This window comes from Paracoccidioides lutzii, assembly GCF_000150705.2.
Source record: "Paracoccidioides lutzii Pb01 unplaced genomic scaffold supercont2.51, whole genome shotgun sequence".
NCBI lineage: Eukaryota > Fungi > Ascomycota > Eurotiomycetes > Onygenales > Ajellomycetaceae > Paracoccidioides > Paracoccidioides lutzii.
The window spans coordinates 33,277-55,541 of NW_015440997.1; the positions used below are offsets into that span (position 1 = coordinate 33,277).

Here is a 22,265-nt window from a genome sequence, read left to right on the forward strand (position 1 = left end):
TATTTATAACTAAGCTCATATACACTCATACATATATATATATATTTTATTCTTTTCTTACTATTTCTGCTTCTTTTGAGAAGAAGGTTATTATTTTTTTTATATAGTTTGATATTAATTAACTAGTTATTATAAATACTACTATCTCATACCTGCTATATTCTGACTATTCATCATACATTCACCTTTTCATCAAATGATTTGCTATTTTGATATAGAAAAACAAAACTTCATAGACAGTAAATGTGAAGTAAAAATGCAAGTAAGAATGAGAGTGTATCTATATAGCTCAGCAAGAAATTGTAACAGCAGAGAAAGAATTATCTAGAGCTTAAGCAGTTCAACAAGCTATAAAGAGAATAGTGTAAAATTCAAATCAGTCTGATAAAGAGCAGACTTCAGCACATTGCAGCAAATGTGATAGAATAAAACATAAAGCTTCTGCATGTCCATAGAATTAAGAAATAATATATATAATTGTCTATGTGTAATTCATTAGTTAAAATGAGGATAAAATTTAAAGATTTCTGGAATATAGAATGGGGAAGTGGCTCTACTCAATGATCATTTACATTATAGCATTCAATCTTTAACTAATACTTGCGTTAGTTAACTACGCTAATGTGGTAACTAGAAAGTATCTTTCAATAAATAGATTACTTATCCAGATCTTGACATACGTCTTATCAGAATGATGGAGTATATTTAAGATTCAACATCTGAAATGAACCCATATAAACCTATATACTGTCATAGTAGTTATCAAGCAAAAGAGGGAAAAAGGCCTGGGAACAAGAAACTATATACATATATACGAAAAATTATAGACAAGACAGATTAGAGATGCAATGAAGCCTTTATATAACAGATTGCGTTTAGAAAAACGATACAAATCAATAAGACATAGGGCCAGGGAATAGAAAAAAGCTTGTGCTATCAACCTCATCACCATTCTCCAACCGCTCTCTTACAACTTCGAGACAGTTGAGACAAGCTCGGCTCCAGCGCCCGCAATAGCCAGCTTTCCAGTCTCCACAACAGTGGTCTGGAACACAACGGCGCCATTCTCCTTCCACATCTCGGTCTTCAGCGTCTGGCCAGGCAGCACGACACCGGCAAACCGAACCTTAAGGCTCTTGAAAGGACCATAGGTCTTGAAGACGTGTTTACCAGAGATGCCCAGGGAGCAGAGGCCGTGGAGAATGGGAGTCTTGAAACCACCAATTTTGCTAAATTCGGGGTCGATATGGAGTGGATTGTAGTCCCCATTGAGACGGTAGAGGACAGCCTGGTCCTCGGTGGTCTTCTCCTCGACGACGGTGTCCGGCTTGCGCTGAAGTGGCTTGTAGGCAGCAGTGGCAGCCTTTGGACGGCGGGCGGTGGGCTTGGTGGAGCCGCCAAAGCCACCACTTCCGCGGATGAACACGGTCGACTCATTGTAGAAGAGATCGTCGCCCGTCTTTGCGTCCTTGGTGGTATAACCTACGACGACGACGGCTGCGTTGCCCTTGTCGATGACGTCAATCAGCTTGGGAATGGAGACGGTCTTGGCGGCGGTGGGGATGGGGTATTTGCGGATCTCTAGATACTGCTCTCCGTGAAGGAGCATCATGGGAGAGAAGTTGGCGACAAGGTCGTCGAGGTTCCAGGGGGTGATGGTGTTGAACCAAGGAATGACACCGAAGGTAGGGAGAGCTTGGAAGTTCGAGTCGTTCTCGTAGACGAAGGAAAGGTCTATACGTTTGGCACCAAGGGAGATATTATAAAGGATGACATCCCTGGCGACATAGTCAAAGGGGGTACCTTGAGCCTTCATGTTCTTGGCAGTTTCAATGGCAGCCAAGATTTTCTTGTCGCCCGTGGATTCTTCCTTCTTACCACCGCTGACATTGCTCATGTTGGCCATGATGCTCTTCATGCCGGCTTGGCCGTCTTCGGGATGATCGGAACGTGCGCCGAATGTGACAATATTCTTCCATTCGGACTTGACGGCTTCGGGGGTAAGTTTAACATCAACGGGGAATCCATGTCCACCGCTGCGCTGCCATCTGGTCTTGGTGAACCATCCGCTCCCACATTCGTACAAGCCTTTGGTGGGCTCTGGTAGCTTGTCAGAGCATAGAAGGACAACTAGCGGGGCGACATATTCGGGCTTAAAGGCCTGAACAAGTTCCTCCGGCATGACGGTGCGGGTCAATTGGGTACCAGCATTGGGAGCAATGGTGTTGACAAAGATGTTGTACTTGGCTCCCTCAAGGGCCAAGGCACGAGAGAATCCTAGTATGCCAAGTTTCTGTTATTGTTAGCGACAACATAATCCATCTGGTTGAAGAGCGGGAAACTTACAGCAGCAGCATAGTTGGCCTGTCCAAAGTTTCCGTAGATACCGCTGGTGCTGGTGGTATTGACAACACGGCCGTACTTCTGTTTCAAGAAATGGGGCCAAGCAGCTTTGGTAACACTGTATGTACCCCTGAGGTGGACGTTCATGACTGTGTTCCATAGGTTGTCATCCATGTTGGTGAAAGCCTTGTCACGGAGGATACCAGCATTGTTAATCAGGATATCAATGCGCCCAAATGCATCTATTGCAGGTTTAACAACTGCCTCACCATCTTCAACAGATGCCTTGGAGCCAACGGCCTTGCCGCCGGCTTTTCTGATCTCCTGAACAACAGATTCTGGGTCAACAAGGTCGTTGACAACGACGGCAGCCCCAAGCTTAGAGAAGAGCAAAGCATAAGCTCTTCCCAAGCCAGCTCCAGCGCCAGTGATAAGCGCAACCTTACCGGTGAAATCCAAGCTCTGGGCAGCGGGAGCGCTTGGAACATTCTGTGCTTGTTCCAACAGCTCGAGGAAATTCGCCGGGCCAGTAGGATAGCTTGGCTCTGAGAAATCCTTAACGTCGTTCCATTTAGCTAGGATGGCTTGTGGTGTAAGGGAAGCATCAGTTCTCAGTAGAGCACCCTTGGCACGCTCCCATCGCAGCTTGGCCATGTGACCAGCACCAACTTCAAAGATACCGCCAGATTCGGAGGTATTGGAGGAGTGGACAAGAACAGCTACTAAAGGCACAATCCAGTCGGGCTTCAGGTGCTCCAATACATCTGGGGGCATGACTGTCTCTGTCATACGGCTGGCAGCTACTGATCGATTAACACATGTGTTCCAGAAAACAGGAGAAAATCAGGGCCCACGTACCAATTGGCGCGATGACGTTGGCCAGGATGTTATATTTCGCTCCCTCCTTGGCCAGAGTTTCAGTAAAGCCAACCATAGCAAGTTTTGCAGCTATATATACGACAGTTAGAATATATTCTCCCCTCAAAGAAAACTAGATGGTATCCCCCAGTAAGGATACAAACCGGAATAATTAGTTTGTCCAAAGTTTCCAAAGAGGCCAGCAGACGACGAAGTGTTAATAACGCGTCCGAACTTCTGCTTCCGGAAATACGGCCAAGCAGCTCTTGTGCACTATATCAGACTCGGGAGTTAGGTCTTGATCTCCAAGTTATCCAAATACAACACTTGGTAGATAGTGTGAAATCGTACCTTGTAAGAACCAAAGACATGGACTTTGTTGATCAAGTCCCAGTCGAGATCTTTCATATTCTTAAAGCTGATGTCCCGTAGGATACCGGCGTTGTTAATCAGGATATCGACGCGGCCAAAGGCATTGATGGCAGTCTCAATGATTCTCTCGCCAAACTCAACGCTGTCGTAGTTGGCCACGGCTTTTCCGCCAGCGGCTTTGATCTCATCCACAACGACATCGGCAGCCTGCAATCACATCTTTTTAGACAATTTCCAAGAAAGACAAACTGAACGCATTGCGAAGACATACCTTAGACGAAGCCCCGACACCGGTGTGAGAACCACCCAAGTCATTGACGACGACGTTGGCACCCCGTTGGCCGAAGAACAGAGCGTATGCTTTACCCAGACCACCGCCAGCACCAGTGATGACGACGGTCTGGTTATCAAAGCGAAGTTCCGACATATTGGATAGCAGGGCCAGAAGCCTGTATGTGAGGAGAAAAGGAATGGTCCACAACAGAGAGATCGAGGAAGAAAGAAAGACGAGGGGTTAGAGTAAAATGAGATTAGCTGCTAGTTATAAATAGGGTGCGGAAAGGAAAACAGTTCTCATGAGCCAACGGGGCGGGGGTATAGAACTCAGTGAGCTGTCTAATATTGAAAAGGAGGAGATAAAGAAGATGAGAGAGAGATGGATGTCGGATGTTCAATGTAGGGATGGTAGAATAAATCTCGGATTCTTGTACCTGGGCAAGCAGTTCTGCCAGTCCAGGTTCGGCTTGCTTGGACCTCGGCTCACAGAACCGCGGAAATTATTAGTCCGGTATCGAAGCAGTAGCATCATTACCATACGTTACAACACATGACGCCCATACATTCCCATGAGCGAGAGGTCCCTGGAAGGAAGTATTGAATACAGTACCATACGGAGTTTGTGGCCATTGTGTAAATTACAGTTGCCGAAGTAGATGACTAATGAAAGCCATGGCAGTCTCAGCGGGGGTCTTAGAGGGATGTTGCATGTGAACCTTGCCCCCTGCGGAGCCTTTTACAGCTTTTGCATATGTGAAGCGTCAACCCAAACCATGGAACCTTGGGTGTTGTACGGGGGCAAGTCTCCGGTAACCAAAGCTCGGTTTTTGTATGGCGGACGGCACTCCGCGCCCAGCTGCATCTTGGTTGATATTCAAAAATAAACTCCATCACACCTACGAAAAATATAGTTCCGGCCCACAAATTATTTTCATTTTGCATGCATCCAGGATTTGTTTTTCAAAAGTCGTTATAGATTTTGGTGTCTATGATATCACGTGCCATTGATGCCAAGGCGGAATCCATTTCTAGAAGTTTAATTAGAATGTTCGACTAGCCTGTTCAGGGATATTAGCCTAAACCTTAAAGTTAGATTTTTACTTGGCATCATGTGACTTTCTCTATCACGACCAGAATAACCGTTGAGCGGCATTCATTCCACGGAATCTCCAGCAACACACATTTGAGATCAAAAAACATCTTAATCAATCCTGATCACATCCCTATAAGCTCTCTCCCATCCCCTCAGGCAGCAAGTCTGATGGCATGCTGATGCAGCACTGCCAGTGCACTCAGTCCCTCAACAACACTGAATGTGTCTTGAGCCTTGACATGCATCTGCTCCTCCATATGCTGTTCATCCAAGAGACTCCATCTCCTCACCCCAATCATCTGCTGCACATGTGAACTGAATGACATGGAGTTTTCAAGCTCCTCTACACCAGCAGGCAGCTCAAAGAGCAGAAATGTCACATCAATACATCTCAATCTACATGACTTGATGACTAGTGATCTTCTAGTCACTCATGAGGCTGAGGCACAGAAATTCCATGCAGAAGCACTAGCTGCTGCAAATATGCTTGATCAGATTGAAGAAGACTTAGATGTCATGAAGACAAAAGACCTATCAAGAGCACTGGTCTTTGAAGTCACTGTGAAGACACTAGTTAAGAACTGATACAATGAAAGTCTAGAAACAGCTAAGCAGTCTATCACAATCAAGTCTGCTGACTTCACTGATGCAAATGATGCAAGAGCTTCTATCTATGCAAAGACAGCTGCAGACAGCATCAATATAACAAAAACATCAGCAATTATACTACAGAAACCTCTGTTTAGAAATAATTTCAGAGAAGAAAAAATATCATGAATTCTCACATGCCTGTCTTCAGATCATCTAGCTTACAAAGCAAGCTCAATTACTACTCTTAGAAAGCTGAAGACTGAACTTTCAGAATCTTTGACAGCAGTCATCACAGCAGTTCAAATCATTCTCATAGACATTGTCATCATTTCTAGAAGCTTGCAAGACATGAAGACTTTGCTAGTCAAAAAAAATGTTTTAGCAGCCACTCTCATCAATGCTCAGATAGAGAAGAAAGAACATTGAATCATCTGTTTGATTTCTAAGCTGCTCATGAAGATTAGTAACTATGATGATGAAACTCTATGTCTCTCAGCAGAATCTATGACAGAAGAATTCACACTTCAAATCAAAATCAAGTCTGTTCAGAGTTGCTGAGCAAAAATACACTCTGAAAACTCAACAGTTACTTTTATATTACACTTTTCACAAGAGACAGCAGTAAATCTGTCATCAAAAGTGAAATTATATGAATATCAAAGATCAGTGATCAGAAAGACATCTAAGATCAAAATACAACAATGCAGCAAATGCTGAGAATTTCATCAAAAGAGATACTGTCTTCACATTCTTCACTGCAAAAAATGCAGTTCTAAGAATCATGTGAAAGAAAATTCATTCTGTTATAAGAAGAATGAAGCATGTGAATGTCTCAATCACTGCACTAACTATCTTGAATCACATGTCATGAATGATTCATTCTGTTTCATCAGATCAGAGATAAAGAATGAGACTGTTCAAAGATACTCAAGAAATCAGCTAAGAGATATCTGCAATGCACAGAGTAAGACATACTTGATCAAGACAAGTAATAGCAAATGTGATGATCAAGATTCATCAGCAGATCTGAAGTTAAATGATTCTACTGAGTGTAGATCTAATCTCACACTGACATCAAACACAGCATCAAGCATAGCATTGAGCACAGCATCAGACACAGCATTAGAGATGATGCTCAACTCAACATATAATGCAACACTCAACATGTCATCTCACACAATAACACTCTCTTTTCAGCTACTCAATGAAGAAGAACTCTAGATCTCTACAATTTCTGTAGATTATGCAAGTCAATGTAGAAAAAGAGAACTCAGCACATGAGACAGCTCTCAATCTAGCATTTAAAAGAAAGACTGATATTCTTTTCATACAGAAATTCTGAATTCACAGAAACTTAAGTCAACACATCTCTAAAAAGCATTCAGCATTCAATTGCTTTGCTTCAATTGAAAAGTGAGATAGAAAGTCACAGATCCTTATCTATGTGCATAAACACTCACAAATTCATGCTCATGCAGTCTCAGGTCTCTGAGCAGAAAACTGAGATATTCACATGCTGTACATACAGATCTGAGATCTATAGCTTCAGACAGTCAACATATACAATGTATCTTCAGACACAGAGAATTCTGAACAAGATGTGAGCTGTCTTCTCTTCTGATCTGTCTCAGCACTTCTGTTGCTTCTCACTGACAACCTCAATATCAAGCACTCTGTGTGACAATCAGGAGTGTCTTCAAGCATGTGAGTGAAATCATTTCTGCAATAAATCATGAATTTCAACTTTACTCTCATCATAGACTCAGACACTCTCATACATGAGCATAATATGATAGACCTGGCCTGGACCATCTCAGAATTAGTTATCAAAGAAGTGGACACATAGGTAGACAGATTTCTTTACATCTCCTCTGATCATCAGACTCTTCTCATCAAAATCAGTCTTTCACAGAATACAAGGTCTGATATATCATCTCATTTTTTCCATCTTGACATTATGAATGAGAAGTTCTTTAATCAGACACTGAAGATCTATAAGTCAAAACTAGACAAACTATGTGATATCTCAGAGTATCTCAATACAGATCAGCTGGATGCTCTGACTAAAGATATCACATATACACTAATAGCTTCTCTGAAAAGTTCCATCAAGAAGAGTATCAGACAAGACACAGGTCAGTCATGATGAAATGAGAACTGTCAGAAAGCAGTGACAACACTACATCAGACACAATGTCTAGACTCTAGTTTTTTATGAGAAGCAAAAAGTAATGTAGTCAGAATCATCAGAAAAGTCAATAGAGAATACTGATGAGACAAGATAACAGAGATTTCAGTGAGAAAAGATATCTTTAAGATGATCAAATAAGCTCATTCAACTGACTCCTTTCATTTTCTCCCTCTTGTAGATGAATAGACTGAGCTAACATGAATAACTTCTAGAGAGAAAAGAGATCTTCTGCAACAGATGCTCTTACAGAAGACTGCAAGCAGAGAGAATATTTCAGTTAGCTGATTCAATTCATCATCTGTTAAATTATCATTTTCTGTTGTCTCAGCACATGAGATACAAAGTTCTCTACTGAACATGAGTAATATCACTTCAGAAACTGATGGAGTGCCAACAGAGGTGCTACAAAAGACATGATCACATATTAAAGTATCAGTAAAAAGACTATTCAGAGTCTGTCTTAGAGTTGACTGACACTCAATCTTCTTTTAAAATGTCACACTGATTGTGCTGTCTAAGATCAACAGAGATTCAACACTTCCACAATTCTACAGACTTATAGCTCTTCTCTCAACATTGAGAAAGAGACTGAAACATCTAATAGTTCATAGACTGGTCTGAACAGCTATACAAGAGAAGATTATTCACTCTCAGCATTTTGAAGCTCTTTCTGAGCAGACTGTCTCAGACCTAGTGACAGCAATGATTCATGATATAGAGAAAGCCTGAGCTCATGAAAAAGTAATCTCTCTTCTTACTCTGAACATCAAGAGTGCTTTTGATGCTGTACTCAGAGAAAGAATGCTGCAGAGATGACAAGAACAAGACTAGTCATCAAATTTAATTAGATGAGTAAAAAGCTTCATGACAGAACATACAGGCAGAATCAGATTAGATGAACTTCTGAGAGAGCTCTTTGATATCTCAGCAGAGCTTTCACAAGGCTCATCAGTCTCATCTATTCTATTTATGCTGTATATTCAGTCTCTGTTCTTTCTAGAAACTATACAAAGAAGACATACACACTCAGACTATGCAGATGATCTAGAACTGCTTAGTGCTGAAATCACTCTTGAAGAAAATGTTATTACTCTTCAGAAGAATTTCAAAATGCTAAATAATTGAATCAGCAAAGAAGAGCTAATATTTGATTTTGTTAAAACTGAGTTAGCATACTTCACACAGTGCAGAATCATTTCAAACCTCTTAATTGATCTTGAAACAACATCTGACACTCACTCTTTTACAGCAAATGTAGTGAAAAGCTTCATAAGATATCTAGGAATCTGACTAGATAGAAAACTGAGCTTCAAGAAACATGTGAAGACCATGACAGCTAAGATATGACAGATGTTTAATGACATATGAGCATTAAGCAATATGGCAAGAGGCATCTCAGTACAACTACTTAGACAATTCATTCAAATGTATATGCTCTCTGTGCTCTGCTATGAAGCAGAGACCTGATGATCTGAAGTCACACAAATGAAGAAGAGAAAGAAAATCTTCAATTGAATGAATTGTCTAGTCAGAAAGCTAGATCTAGCTCTTAGAGATACTTTGCAAGAAGCACTGCTAGTCTACAAGATCACATTCATTTCAGCTCTACATCATGAGCTAGAAATCATGTCAATGAAAAAGACACTAGACAATCAGCATGCTGTATTTGCAGTAAGAATCAAAAAGCTTAACAAGAGACACTCACTAGTGAGACATTTTAATAAAGTAGCTATCATCAAGTTCTATATCACATGTCTGTCTAGAGTGTCCAGTCATACTGATGAAATAGAAGCACATGATTCTCTACTCACATCTTTTTGAATGAGATTTCTCAGAAAAGAAAATCTGCAGATTGAGTATGAGATAAATCACACAAAGAAACAGACAGCACAAGACTTTAAGAGCTGACTACAACAATGCAATTCTCTGAATCTGATGATCTTTATCAATAATTCACAGATAGAGTGCTCTCAGCATACAACTAATGCAGAATGAGCTATATGCTGAAATAGTGAACACTGTCTAATCTTCACAGAAAATTTGTCAATGAATAAAGCAGAGATCTTTGACACAGAGACAATGACAGTTCTGCAGAGTCTAAAGAAAGTCATCATCTCTTCTCAGATGAAGTTTATCAGCAATGTCTATATTTATCTAGACAATTTGAAGATAGCATGAGCTTTTGAATCTATGTCAAACATCTTTAGTCAGCAGGTCTTCATGCAGTTTCTGAAAGTCATAAAGGTCTAGTAAAGCAGAGATACACTCTCATTGATCATTCAGAGCAGAATGATCATTAGATGAGTCTCAGATCACACAGATGTGACTGATAATGAAAAGACAGATCTTGAAGTCAAAGCAGTCACAGTGCAGACAGTAAGTGCAAGTATGATATCTCAATCTGACAGTATAGACACTCTAGCTTATATAAAGTGACACACTATGAAACAAATCACTCAGGCCTTTGAGAACTACTGAGTTAAAAATCAGCTCAAACACTATATAAAGCTAGAGATCTCACTAAAAAGAGTCTCAACAGAGATAAAACTTTCACACTTCACATTAGAAAAGCTCTATACTGTCTGATCAGATCATGAAGACTTTGCAGTCTATCACAGTCATCTTAAGCATGAAGATGCAGAGTGCTACTGTCAGTGCAGTCATAGCAAAATCTCTGAACATTTCTACTATTGCACTCTTGTAAGAAAAGCAGCAAAGCAGCACTGATCTATCTACAATCTTTATGAGACACTGACAATCTCACATGAAGCTCTAGAATTCAATAACTGACTAAGAGAAACAATCTTCTATCAGAATATCTGTTCAATGTGCTGTTGTGCATCTTCAGATCAGATTTCACAAATCATTCTCTTCTCTGTCTTGCTTTTGTTCTTCTCATCATCTTCTTCTTCTTTCTCTCTTTTCTTCTCTTTCTTTTCTTTCTTGTCTTTCTCTCTATTCATCTTCTCTATCTCTCTCTCACAAATCTAAAACCTCTCAAAACCTTTGCTCTATGACAACTGATCCATGGGCTCTGCCAGTGCAGCAATATGCAACCCTTTTGCCTCATTTGTAAGATAGCTACTAGATAGGTAGTCATCTACAGGCGCAGCTTTACCCACCCTATAGTTTGACATGGACTCTACTAGATCACGTGCCCATAAGGCACGTGGACTAACCGGGCGTTAAATAAAAACACACACACACACACACTCAACTCTCTGATCGTTATACAAAAACATCTTAATCAATCCTGATCACATCCCTATAAGCTCTCTCCCATCCCCTCAGGCAGCAAGCCTGATGGCGTGCCGACGCAGCGCCGCCAGCGCGCCCAGCCCCCCAACACCACCGAACGCGTCCCGAGCCTTGACGCGCATCTGCTCCCCCATACGCCGTCCACCCAAGAGACCCCATCTCCTCACCCCAATCGCCCGCCGCACATGTGAACTGAATGACATGGAGTCTCCAAGCTCCCCTACACCAGCAGGCAGCTCAAAGAGCAGAAATGTCGCACCAATTCACCTCAACCTACGTGGCCCGATGGCTAGCGATCTCCTAGCCGCCCACGAGGCTGAGGCACAGAAATCCCATGCAGAAGCACTAGCGGCTGCAAATATGCTTGATCAGATTGAAGAAGACCTAGATGTCATGAAGGCAAAAGGCCTATCAAGGGCACTGGCCCTTGGAGCCGCTGTGAAGGCGTTAGTCAAGGACTGGTACAATGGAAGTCTAGAAACAGCTAAGCAGTCCACCACAATCAAGCCTGCTGGCTCCACTGGTGCAAATGATGCAAGAGCTCCTACCTACGCAAAGACAGCTGCAGACAGCACCAATGTAACAAAAACACCAGCAACCATACTGCAGAAACCCCTGCTTAGGAATAACCCCAGAGAAGGAAAAACACCACAAATTCTCATGCGCCTGCCTTCAGATCATCTAGCTCACAAAGCAAGCCCAATTGCTACTCTTAGAAAGCTGAAGGCTGAACTCCCAGGGCCTTTGGCAGCAGCCATCACAGCAGTTCAAGCCATCCCCACAGGCATTGCCATCATTCCTAGAAGCTTGCAAGACATGGAGGCCCTGCTAGCCCAAAAGAATGTTTTAGCAGCCACCCTCACCAATACTCAGATAGAGAAGGAAGAACATTGGATCACCTGCCTGATTCCTGGGCTGCCCATGGAGATTAGTGACTATGGTGGTGGAACTCTGCATCTCTCAGCAGAATCCATGACAGAAGAATTCACACTCCAAACCAGAATCAAGCCTGTCCAGAGTTGCTGGGCAAAAATACACCCTGGAAACCCAACAGCCACTCTTATATTACACTTTTCGCAAGAGACAGCAGTAAACCTGCCATCAAAAGTGGAACTATATGGATATCAAAGACCAGTGATCAGAAAGGCACCTAAGGTCAAAATACAACAATGCAGCAAATGCTGGGGATTTCATCAAGAGAGATACTGCCTCTGCGTCCCTCACTGCAAAAAATGCAGTTCTAAGAATCATGTGAAAGGAAATCCATCCTGTCATAAGAAGAATGAAGCATGTGGATGCCCCAATCACTGCACTAACTGTCTTGGACCACATGCCGCGGATGATCCATCCTGCCCCACCAGACCAGGGATAAAGAATGGGACTGTTCAAAGGCACTCAAGAAACCAGCTGAGGGATATCCGCAATGCACAGAGTAAGGCATACTTGGCCAAGGCAAGTAACAGCAAATGCGGTGGTCGAGGGCCATCAGCAGACCTGAGGTTGAATGATTCTACTGAGCATAGATCTAACCTCACACCGACATCAAACACAGCACCAAGCACAGCATTGAGCACAGCATCAGGCACAGCATTAGGCATGGCGCCCAACCCAACATCTAATGCAACACCCAACACGTCATCTCACACAACAACACCCTCCTTTCAGCTACTCAATGAAGAAGAACTCTAGATCTCCACAATTCCTGCAGATTATGCAAGTCAACGTAGGAAAAGGGGGCCCAGCACATGAGACGGCCCTCAATCTAGCGTTTGAAAGAAAGACTGACATCCTTCTCATACAGGAACCCTGGATTCACAGGAACTTAAGCCAACGCATCTCCAAAAAGCATCCAGCATTCAACTGCTTTGCCCCAATTGAAAAGTGGGACAGGAAGCCACGGGTCCTCACCTATGTGCGTAAACACCCACAAATCCATGCTCATGCAGTCCCAGGCCCCTGGGCAGAAAACTGGGACATCCACATGCTGCACATACAGGCCTGGGGTCTACAGCTTCAGACAGTCAACATATACAATGCACCCCCAGGCGCAGAGGATCCTGGACAAGGTGTGGGCTGTCTTCTCTCCTGGTCTGTCCCAGCACTCCCATTGCTCCTTGCTGGCGACCTCAATATCAAGCACCCCGTGTGGCAACCAGGAGTGCCTCCAAGCATGTGGGCGGAACCATTCCTGCAATGGACCATGAATTTCAACTTTACTCTCACCATGGACCCAGACACTCCCACACGTGGGCATAACATGATAGACCTGGCCTGGGCCACCTCAGAATTAGTTATCAAAGGAGTGGACACACAGGTGGACAGATCCCTTTACACTTCCTCTGACCACCAGACTCTTCTCACCAAAATCAGCCTTCCACAGGGCGCAAGGCCTGACAGACCAACCCATTTTTTCTGTCTCGACATCATGAATGAGAAGGTCTTTAACCAGACGCTGGAGGCCTATAAGCCAAAACTAGACAAACTATGTGATTTCCCAGAGTACCCCAATACAGATCAGCTGGATGCCCTGGCTAAAGGTATCACAGATGCACTAATAGCTTCCCTGGAAAGTTCCACCAAGAAGAGCACCGGGCAAGGCACAGGTCAGCCATGGTGGAATGAGGACTGCCAGAAAGCAGTGACAACACTACATCGTGCACAGCACCTAGGCTCTAGTTTTTTACAAGAAGCAAAAAGCAACGTAGCCAGGACCACCAGGAAAGCCAAGAGAGAATACTGGCGAGGCAAGATAGCAGAGGCCTCAGTGGGGAAAGATATCTTTAAGATGATCAAATGAGCCCATTCAACTGGCTCCTTTCATTCCCCCCCTCTTGTAGATGAAGAGACTGGGCGAACGCGAACAACCCCTAGAGAGAAAAGAGACCTTCTGCAACGGGTGCTCTTACAGAAGGCTGCAAGCAGAGAGGATATCCCAATCAGCTGGTCCAACCCACCATCTGTCAAATTACCTTTTCCTGTTGCCTCAGCACATGAGATACAAAGTTCTCTGCTGAACACGGGTAATACCACTCCAGGAACTGATGGAGTGCCAACAGAGGTGCTACAAAAGGCATGGCCACATATTAAGGTATCAGTGGAAAGGCTGTTCAGAGCCTGCCTTAGGGTTGGCTGGCACCCAACCTCCTTTTGAGATGCCACACTGGTTGTGCTGCCTAAGGTCAACAGAGATCCAACACTCCCGCGATCCTACAGGCTTATAGCCCTTCTCTCAACGTTGGGGAAGGGACTGAAACGCCTGGTAGCCCGTAGGCTGGCCTGGACAGCTATACAAGAGAAGATTGTCCACCCCCAGCATTTTGGAGCCCTCCCTGGGCGGGCTGCCTCAGACCTAGTGGCAGCGATGGTTCATGATATAGAGGAAGCCTGGGCCCATGGAAAAGTAGTCTCTCTTCTTACTCTGGACATCAAGGGTGCTTTTGATGCTGTACTCAGAGGAAGGATGCTGCGGAGATTGCAAGAACAAGGCTGGCCACCAAATTTAATTAGATGGGTGGAAAGCTTCATGACAGGACGCACAGGCAGGATCAGATTGGATGGACTCCTGGGAGAGCTCTTTGATATCCCAGCAGGGCTTCCACAAGGCTCGCCAGTCTCACCTATTCTATTCATGCTGTTTATTCAGCCTCTGTTCTTTCTAGGAACTATTCAAAGAAGACGTGCACGCTTAGGCTACGCAGATGATCTAGGACTGCTTAGTGCTGGAACCACTCTTGAAGGGAATGTTGTTACTCTCCAGGAGGATTTCAAGTTGCTAAATGATTGGGCCAGCAAAGAAGGGCTGACATTTGATTTTGCCAAAACTGAGATAGCACACTTCACACGGCGCAGAACCCTTTCAAACCCCTCAATTGACCTTGAAACAACATCTGGCACTCACTCTATTACAGCAAAGGCAGTGAAAAGCTCCATAAGATATCTAGGAATCTGGCTAGATAGAAAACTGAGCTTCAAGAAACACGTGGAGACCATGGCGGCTAAGGCACGACAGGTGTCTAATGGCATATGAGCACTAAGCAACACAGCAAGAGGCGCCCCAGTACAACTGCTTAGACAATCCATTCAGGCCTGTGTGCTCTCTGTGCTCTGCTATGGAGCAGAGGCCTGGTGGCCTGGAGCCACACAAATGGAGAAGGGAAAGGAAATCTCCAATCGAATGGATTGCCTAGTCAGAAAGCTAGATCTAGCCCTTAGAGATGCTTTGCAAGGGGCACTGCCAGTCTACAAGACCACACCCATTTCAGCTCTACACCATGAGCTAGGAATCATGCCAATGAAAGAGACACTAGACAACCGGCGTGCTGTATTTGCAGTAAGAATCAAAAAGCTTGACAAGAGGCACCCACTAGTGAGACGCTCTAATAAAGTAGCTACCACCAAACCCTATACCACACGTCTGTCTAGAGCGTCCAGTCATGCTGGTGGGATAGAAGCATATGACCCTCTACTCACGCCCCCTTGGATGAGATTTCCCAGGAAAGAAGATCTGCAGATTGGGTATGAGGCAGGCCGCACAAAGGAACAGGCAGCACAAGACTTTAAGAGCTGGCTACAACAACACAATCCCCTGGATCTGGTGGTCTTTACTGATGGTTCACAGATAGAGCACCCTCAGCATGTGACTGGTGCAGAATGGGCTATATGCTGGGGTAGCAAACACCGTCTAATCTCCACAGGAAACCTGCCAATGGATAAAGCAGAGGTCTTTGATGCAGAGGCAATGGCAGCCCTGCAGGGCCTAAAGGAAGCCACCACCTTGCCTCAGGCGAAGTTTGCCAGCAACGTCTACATTTGCCTAGACAATTTGGAGGTAGCACGAGCCCTTGGATCCATGCCAAACACCTCTAGCCAGCAGGTCTTCGCGCAGTTTCTGAAAGCCATAAAGGCCTGGCAGAGCAGGGATAGGCTCCCATTGGCCACCCAGAGCAGGGTGGTCATTAGATGGGTCCCAGGCCACGCAGGCGTGGCTGGTAATGAAAAGGCAGATCTTGAAGCCAAAGCAGCCGCAGCGCAGGCAGCAAGTGCAAGCATGGTACCTCAACCTGACAGCATAGGCACTCTAGCTTATATAAAGCAACACACTATGGAACAAACCACACGGGCCTTTGAGAACTACTGGGCCAAAAATCAGCCCAAATGCTATATGGAGCTGGAGATCCCACTAAAGAGAGCCTCAACAGAGGTAAAACTTTCACGCTTCACATTAGGAAAGCTCTATGCCGCCCAATCAGGTCATGGAGACTTTGCAGCCTACCACAGCCACCTTAAGCATGAAGATGCAGAGTGCTACTGCCGGTGTGGACATAGCAAAACTCCAGAACATTTCTACTATTGCACTCTTGCAAGAAAAGCAGCAAAGCAGCACCAGCCTATCTACAATCTCCGCGAGACACTGGCAACCTCGCGTGGGGCCCTAGAATTCAATAACTGGCTAAGAGAAACAGCCTTCTATCAGAATATCTGTCCAATGCGCCGTCGCGCACCTCCAGATCAGATCCCACAGACCATTCTCTCCTCTGTCTTGCCCCCATCTTCCTCACCACCTCCTCCTCCTTCCTCTCTTTCCTCTCCTTTCTTTCCTTCCTTGCCTTCCTTCCTATCCGCCTCCCCTACCTCCCTCCCACAAACCTAAAACCTCTCAAAACCTCTGCTCTATGGCAACCGACCCATGGGCTCTGCCGGTGCAGCAATACGCAACCCATTTTTGCCTCATTTGTAAGATAGCTACTAGATAGGTAGTCGCCTACGGGCGTAGCTCTACCCGCCCTATAGTTCGACGCGGACTCTACTAGATCACGTGCCCTTAAGGCACGTGGACTAACCGGGCGTTAAATAAAAACACACACACACACACACACACACACACACACACACACACACTCACGGAATCTCCAGGATGCAAGACTTAAATAAGACTTGCTTGCTTTCGCATCTAGGACACCTTAGGCATATTTACAATATGGCCGGAATAGTTGACGACAAGTCTGAACACTGCCTCCCATTTCTTTTGGAGCAATTGAAATTACACGGACAAAGACATGCACATGATTCCAATCCTCCGCCCTTCTTCGTCGGACTTAATGGCGTCCAGGGTGCGGGGAAGACAGTTTTGGTAAGATAGTGTTCTTCTCTCCCCCATTCAATGCACATAACATTGGTGGGGGAGGAGGTTTGGGAAAATTAGTTCGCGACAAAAAAGAAATGAGAATATAAGGACTTGAATATCCCAAGTCAAACTCTACCATACACAATCATCACCGTTCGCGATTTCCCGATGCCCTCCTAGCCGCTAATACGGGCGTGCCGACCCCATTGATCGGTCAGAGCCATATAAATATATAGGTCGCCATACTGCGCTCTACCCTCTCTTCTCCACCATATAATCTCCCAACGATAGCGTTCTCCCTTGATGACATCTATCTCAACCATACAGATCAACTACGCCTGGCTGCCTCGCATCCTTCAAACCCCCTCCTCCAACACCGTGGCCAGCCCTCCACGCACGATATTCCTCTTGGCAAGCGGATTTTCAGTTCCCTCCGCCAAGGATTACCCACCAAAATACCTGCATATGATAAGTCGGCTTTTAATGGACAGGGTGATCGAATTCCGGAAAGCAGGTGGGAGGTCGTCAACGACGTGTCTGCTGGCCAAAGGCCGGTTAAGGTGGTGATATTCGAGGGTTGGTGTGTTGGGTTTCGAGCTCGTCCGGAGGAAGAAATTCGCAAGGTGTGGGAGCATGCTGTGCAACAGTGTAAACAGGATTTAGTGGGGTACAGGGGTCGACTGGGATATGTTAGGTTTGAAGATGTAAAGGTGATCAATGATGCGCTGAGGGGCTATGATGCTTTTACTGAGTGAGCTATCTTTCTTTCTCTCACTTCCCTTCTCTCAACATTTGCAAGCTGCGTGATGCGGCAAGTTTATGATTTGTCATGCTAACTGTATAACCGGGAAACTAGTCAGCTAGATGCTTTTATACACATGTACGTACAGTAACCGCCAGCATGTGATCCCAAGTCCATCAACGGATAGCAAACAGCTAACCCAGATCCAACCAGTGATGCTGAGGATACCCATTTCGTATATGACTGGCGCCAGGAGCAAGAGCAAAACCTGATTGCGGCGAAGGGGTCGGGAATGACAGTTGAGCAAGTTAATAAGTTTGTTGATGGATGTATGTTAACCGTCGACATTTTAATTTCCTTTATCTTCGAACGCAGATGCCCATCCAAATCAGCAGATGTTGAGGCAGACGTGTATCTAACATCCGCTGTCAATTTTCCTTACACAGACTATCCCTCGTACGAACTTTTCACGAAAACCCTTCGCAAAGGGGTATTCGCACCCAGACAAAAGCCTGGCCAGCTTGAGTCGTCTGATGATTCGTGGAGAGATAGGCAGTTACGGCTGATTGTAAATCGACAGAGAAGAGTCTTTGAAGTTCTTAGAATATAGAAGGATAGACATCGATTGGGATCAATCGTAATAGGTTGGCTGATAAATAGACGTAACTAAAGGATATTGGGGCCAGAGGGGAAGCAAGTAAATATCAGCCTGAAATTTTCACTCTCATCATAGACACAGAATGTTCCTCCGTCGAGAGACCCAGCCGAAAAACAATAAGATGAAGACGAAGAAGAAGAAGAAGAAGAAGAAGAAAAGAAAAAAATACGGGACAACGAAAAAGAGCGGGAAGATAGAAAGATGATACTTGAGTGGAGGGAAAAAGTGATGCTAGTTAAGCTCCAACCCTGATTCGAACAAGGGACATTGCGATCTGCAATCGCACGCTCTAACCGCTGAGCTATTGGAGCCGTTTCTACTGGATTCTGTTCACCGAAACTTGAAATATGTAACAAAACACTAAAATAAATTGTGGGATTTTTCACTTCTTCCATCCGACTAATTTTGGTAATCGGAGAATTAGCAAATAATAACTCTCTAACCAGTTACAAGAACCTGCTCACCCAAGATACGAAATAGAGCCTCCAAGCAGCAACTTGACCTTGCCCTGTTTAAATACGAAGCTGCCGGGTGTGATGTGCATACGATGCCTGACATTATTAACTGTTGAATTTTCCCAACAAGTCCAAAAGTGTTCCGTGACATGCTGGCAAGTGCCATTCTAGCAGTCATTGATTATATTTTTAAAAATCTGTCCCAATACTCTGAATGGGTATCTTAAAACACGATTTCACCCGAAGCGCAGTATCCCTTGGAAGGGGGATGCACATGCAAGGCAGTAAGGTACCAAGTCAAACAGCGCCTCGATTTGTCCACTGCTGCCATTGTAAATGTAACTTATGTGGAAGAGGAGATAATACTAATCATAAGAGTCTATCACACACACACACATATATATATATATATATGAGCAATCACAATCCCACCACCCTCGTCAATCTGACCAGCCCTTCTAGGGTGCCAACGAGAAACCGGCTCCACTTTCGTCATTAATGTGCTGATTGAAGCTGACCGTGTCATAAACCTGCGAGACGAGCCGGAAGTCATCAATACGCTATCCGAAAGTGGCTCTGGTCAGCAGATTTTCAGGTGCGGAAATGGTTGCATGTCGCTAGTCTCTCCGGATGTCCAATATCTATATCTGCTCGAAAGTGCCATGGCTCACTCTGCCCGGGAATGATCCAGTGAAGGAGGAGTATTATGCCATAGAGCAGGAGTGGCCGGAAGAGAGCCTTATGCGGCGAAAAGCATATATGCCGCTGGTGGAGGAACGCAAGCAGGAGGGGCGCCTTGGGAAAGCCTTTTAGACGGCAGAAAGCAGAGGGTTAAAATTAGATAGAGCTGAAATAAGACGGGGTGTTGAATGTGGGACATTGATAGCTTAAATGGGTTAAGGTGCGAATGACATCGTGGGAGAATACACGTGAATGAAATGCCGTTTAAATATGATTAACTTTGTCCTATTTAATCTTCCTTTTCCATATGAGCCGGACAAGAGTGGAGTAAACGAAGATATGTCTTTAACTTTCTTGTATCTGGTAGAAGTTGCGGATTTTAATTCTCAATGAAGTGAAGAGTATCTTTTCAATCTCTACGCAATTTACAATAGCACGCACTCTTTTTCAACGGCTCAACAGGACTAGAAGACTAGCATCATATGTTGAAGTAGTGGAAAATTTTCATGCCGCTCTTGCAATAGATCACTTGATAAATATGTTTTCTGAAGACTCGGAGGCATCCAAAAACATATAGGTTTTGTTGGATATATATTAAACTTATGCAAGCGGCATATGAAGAACTCTCTGTCCATCACTATTCATTGTTAACTTTTCATCATTTCAATATTCAACATATCCATTGTCTTTTATCACGTTAAAAAGTAATAACTCTATCTTTTGCAATAGGAAATCTTGGCTTTACCAATCTATGTAACTAATGAGAACCCAAGCTGTGATGAGGAATAATGAGCAATGGATGTGTTCTAACTATATTTTGCCTGGAACCTTATCGATTTTCGAATATGGCTGGCAACTGAAAGTAGAGAAATCAATATTTGACTCATACATCGAAATCCACGAGTGCATAAGAAGTTCCAGAATTGAAATTACAAAGGGCCTAACTATCCCAGCCAATGACGATCTAGAAGCAGGCGTTTTTGGTGCGGGAAGAACCATGGTTCTGTGAAAGATAGATTGCTTGATTGATTATGTAGCGATCGCTAGCTACGCGGAAGTTATATACAGTGTGGATTACATAAGAAGGCAGATAGGCCTGACACCCCCACTCACCAATGTAATTGTACGTGAGATTACATACAAAAAATAGCTTGTAACTAGGTATCAGTACATAATTTGACTGGAAAACCCATATTGTTGAAAAATCAGTCATTTTCTCCATATAATCATTTCTGCCTGCTTACTGTGTCTTCTAATATCTGCTGTCATAGGGTGTATCTAGTCACTCCAAGTGGCTTGGTCAGCCTGTCTGCTGCATTCTTAGTGGACAGGATGTAATCAATCAAGATCTTATTCTTGCAGACAAGATCCCAAAGAGTATGGAAGCAGACCTATATATGCTTAGATTAATGTGGAATAGTCTCACTTTTGACTAGTTCAATTGCTGATTTATTATTTGCTCAAATTGTATATATCAGCTTATTGACTAATAATTTGATTGAGCTGTCATTATTATCAAGATTATTGAGCTGAGATGGTATGAAGCTAGCATCCTCCAGCAATTCCTAGAGGCAGACAAGCTCATAGACAGCCTTCAAGGATGTGATATATTCAATCTCAGTAGATGATTTTAAAACACCTGTCTGCTTGCTGCTTTACCAAGCAACAGAACTCTCTGTCATATAAATGACATATTCAGTGATGAAGTGAGAACCCAGATCATGATCTGCTTAATCAGCATCAGTGAACATTATAGATTCTATATCTGTGTCTTTTCAGTAGGACACACCTATGTCAAATATGCCTTGTAGATATCTAAGAAATTACTTGAATGCTGCTCAATTTTTCAAGATAGAGCAGAAGCTGAATCTCTTTAAGAAGTCAACAGTAAAGCTTATATCAGAATATATGTTGACAGTAAGATATTACAGAGAGTCAATCTCTAATTGATAAGAATATAACATAAATTCCACTGTATAAGCAATCAGTTCTTCATTATCACTCATGAAATCAATATTCTCCTTCATAGAGGAGGATGTTGAGTGGCAGTCATTCATTGAAAATTCCTCAAGCAGGTTCTTTATAAACAGTGACTAGGACAGTGATAATAATTCAACATCTCAATCAATTTTCATTCTCAAATACTGGTTTGATTTACTTACATTCTTGATCTCATAATTAGTGATGATCTGGGCTTTTGTCCATTCAATATCTGATATATTCAGACTATATAGATGACTATCATCCACATAGATAATTATATAAATCTTGCAGACATCATTTATAAAAAAACTAATGTCATGAGAACTAATGTGGAAGCCTGTTTTCAATAGCATTTTTCACAACTTCTCATATCATAATAGTGCTGCTTGCTTCAGGTCATATAGTTTCTGCATCAATTCATATATCAGATCACTGCATCCCTCACAGAACCCAGCAGGTTGATGCATATATATATATTCATTGATGAGAAGCTGAGCATTTAAGAACACTGTAACTATGTCAATCTGCAGAACATGCCATTCTCAGAATATCAAGATTATCATAAGTGCTCAGAAGGTAGAAGCTGATATAACTGATGTAAATGTCTTCAAATAGTTGACACTCTTTTCTTGATAATTGC

At 43.5% G+C, this 22,265-nt stretch overlaps 2 protein-coding genes and 1 non-coding gene across 3 annotated transcripts; 1 reads left to right on the plus strand and 2 right to left on the minus strand.

Moving 5' to 3' along the window:
- Positions 1–967: 967 nt before the first annotated feature.
- PAAG_08859 (peroxisomal multifunctional enzyme) lies at positions 968–4,000 on the minus strand (the record flags this gene model as incomplete). The annotated part of the gene is made up of 6 exons (XM_002789137.2): positions 968–2,293; positions 2,347–3,143; positions 3,202–3,291; positions 3,366–3,474; positions 3,553–3,780; positions 3,845–4,000. The coding sequence occupies 6 exons, from the start codon at positions 3,998–4,000 to the stop codon at positions 968–970; spliced, it is 2,706 nt and encodes a 901-aa protein (XP_002789183.1).
- A 12,959-nt stretch (positions 4,001–16,959) lies between these two features.
- On the plus strand, positions 16,960–19,774 carry PAAG_12655 (hypothetical protein; the record flags this gene model as incomplete). Its single annotated transcript, XM_015848121.1, has 8 exons — positions 16,960–17,112; positions 17,343–17,857; positions 17,963–17,986; positions 18,062–18,177; positions 18,295–18,416; positions 18,521–18,545; positions 19,424–19,540; positions 19,620–19,774. 8 exons carry the CDS (start codon positions 16,960–16,962, stop codon positions 19,772–19,774), a joined length of 1,227 nt encoding a protein of 408 aa, XP_015702265.1.
- On the minus strand, positions 18,745–18,817 carry PAAG_12656. The gene has a single exon. It is a non-coding gene; the product is annotated as a tRNA-Cys (tRNA).
- Positions 19,775–22,265: the final 2,491 nt, after the last annotated feature.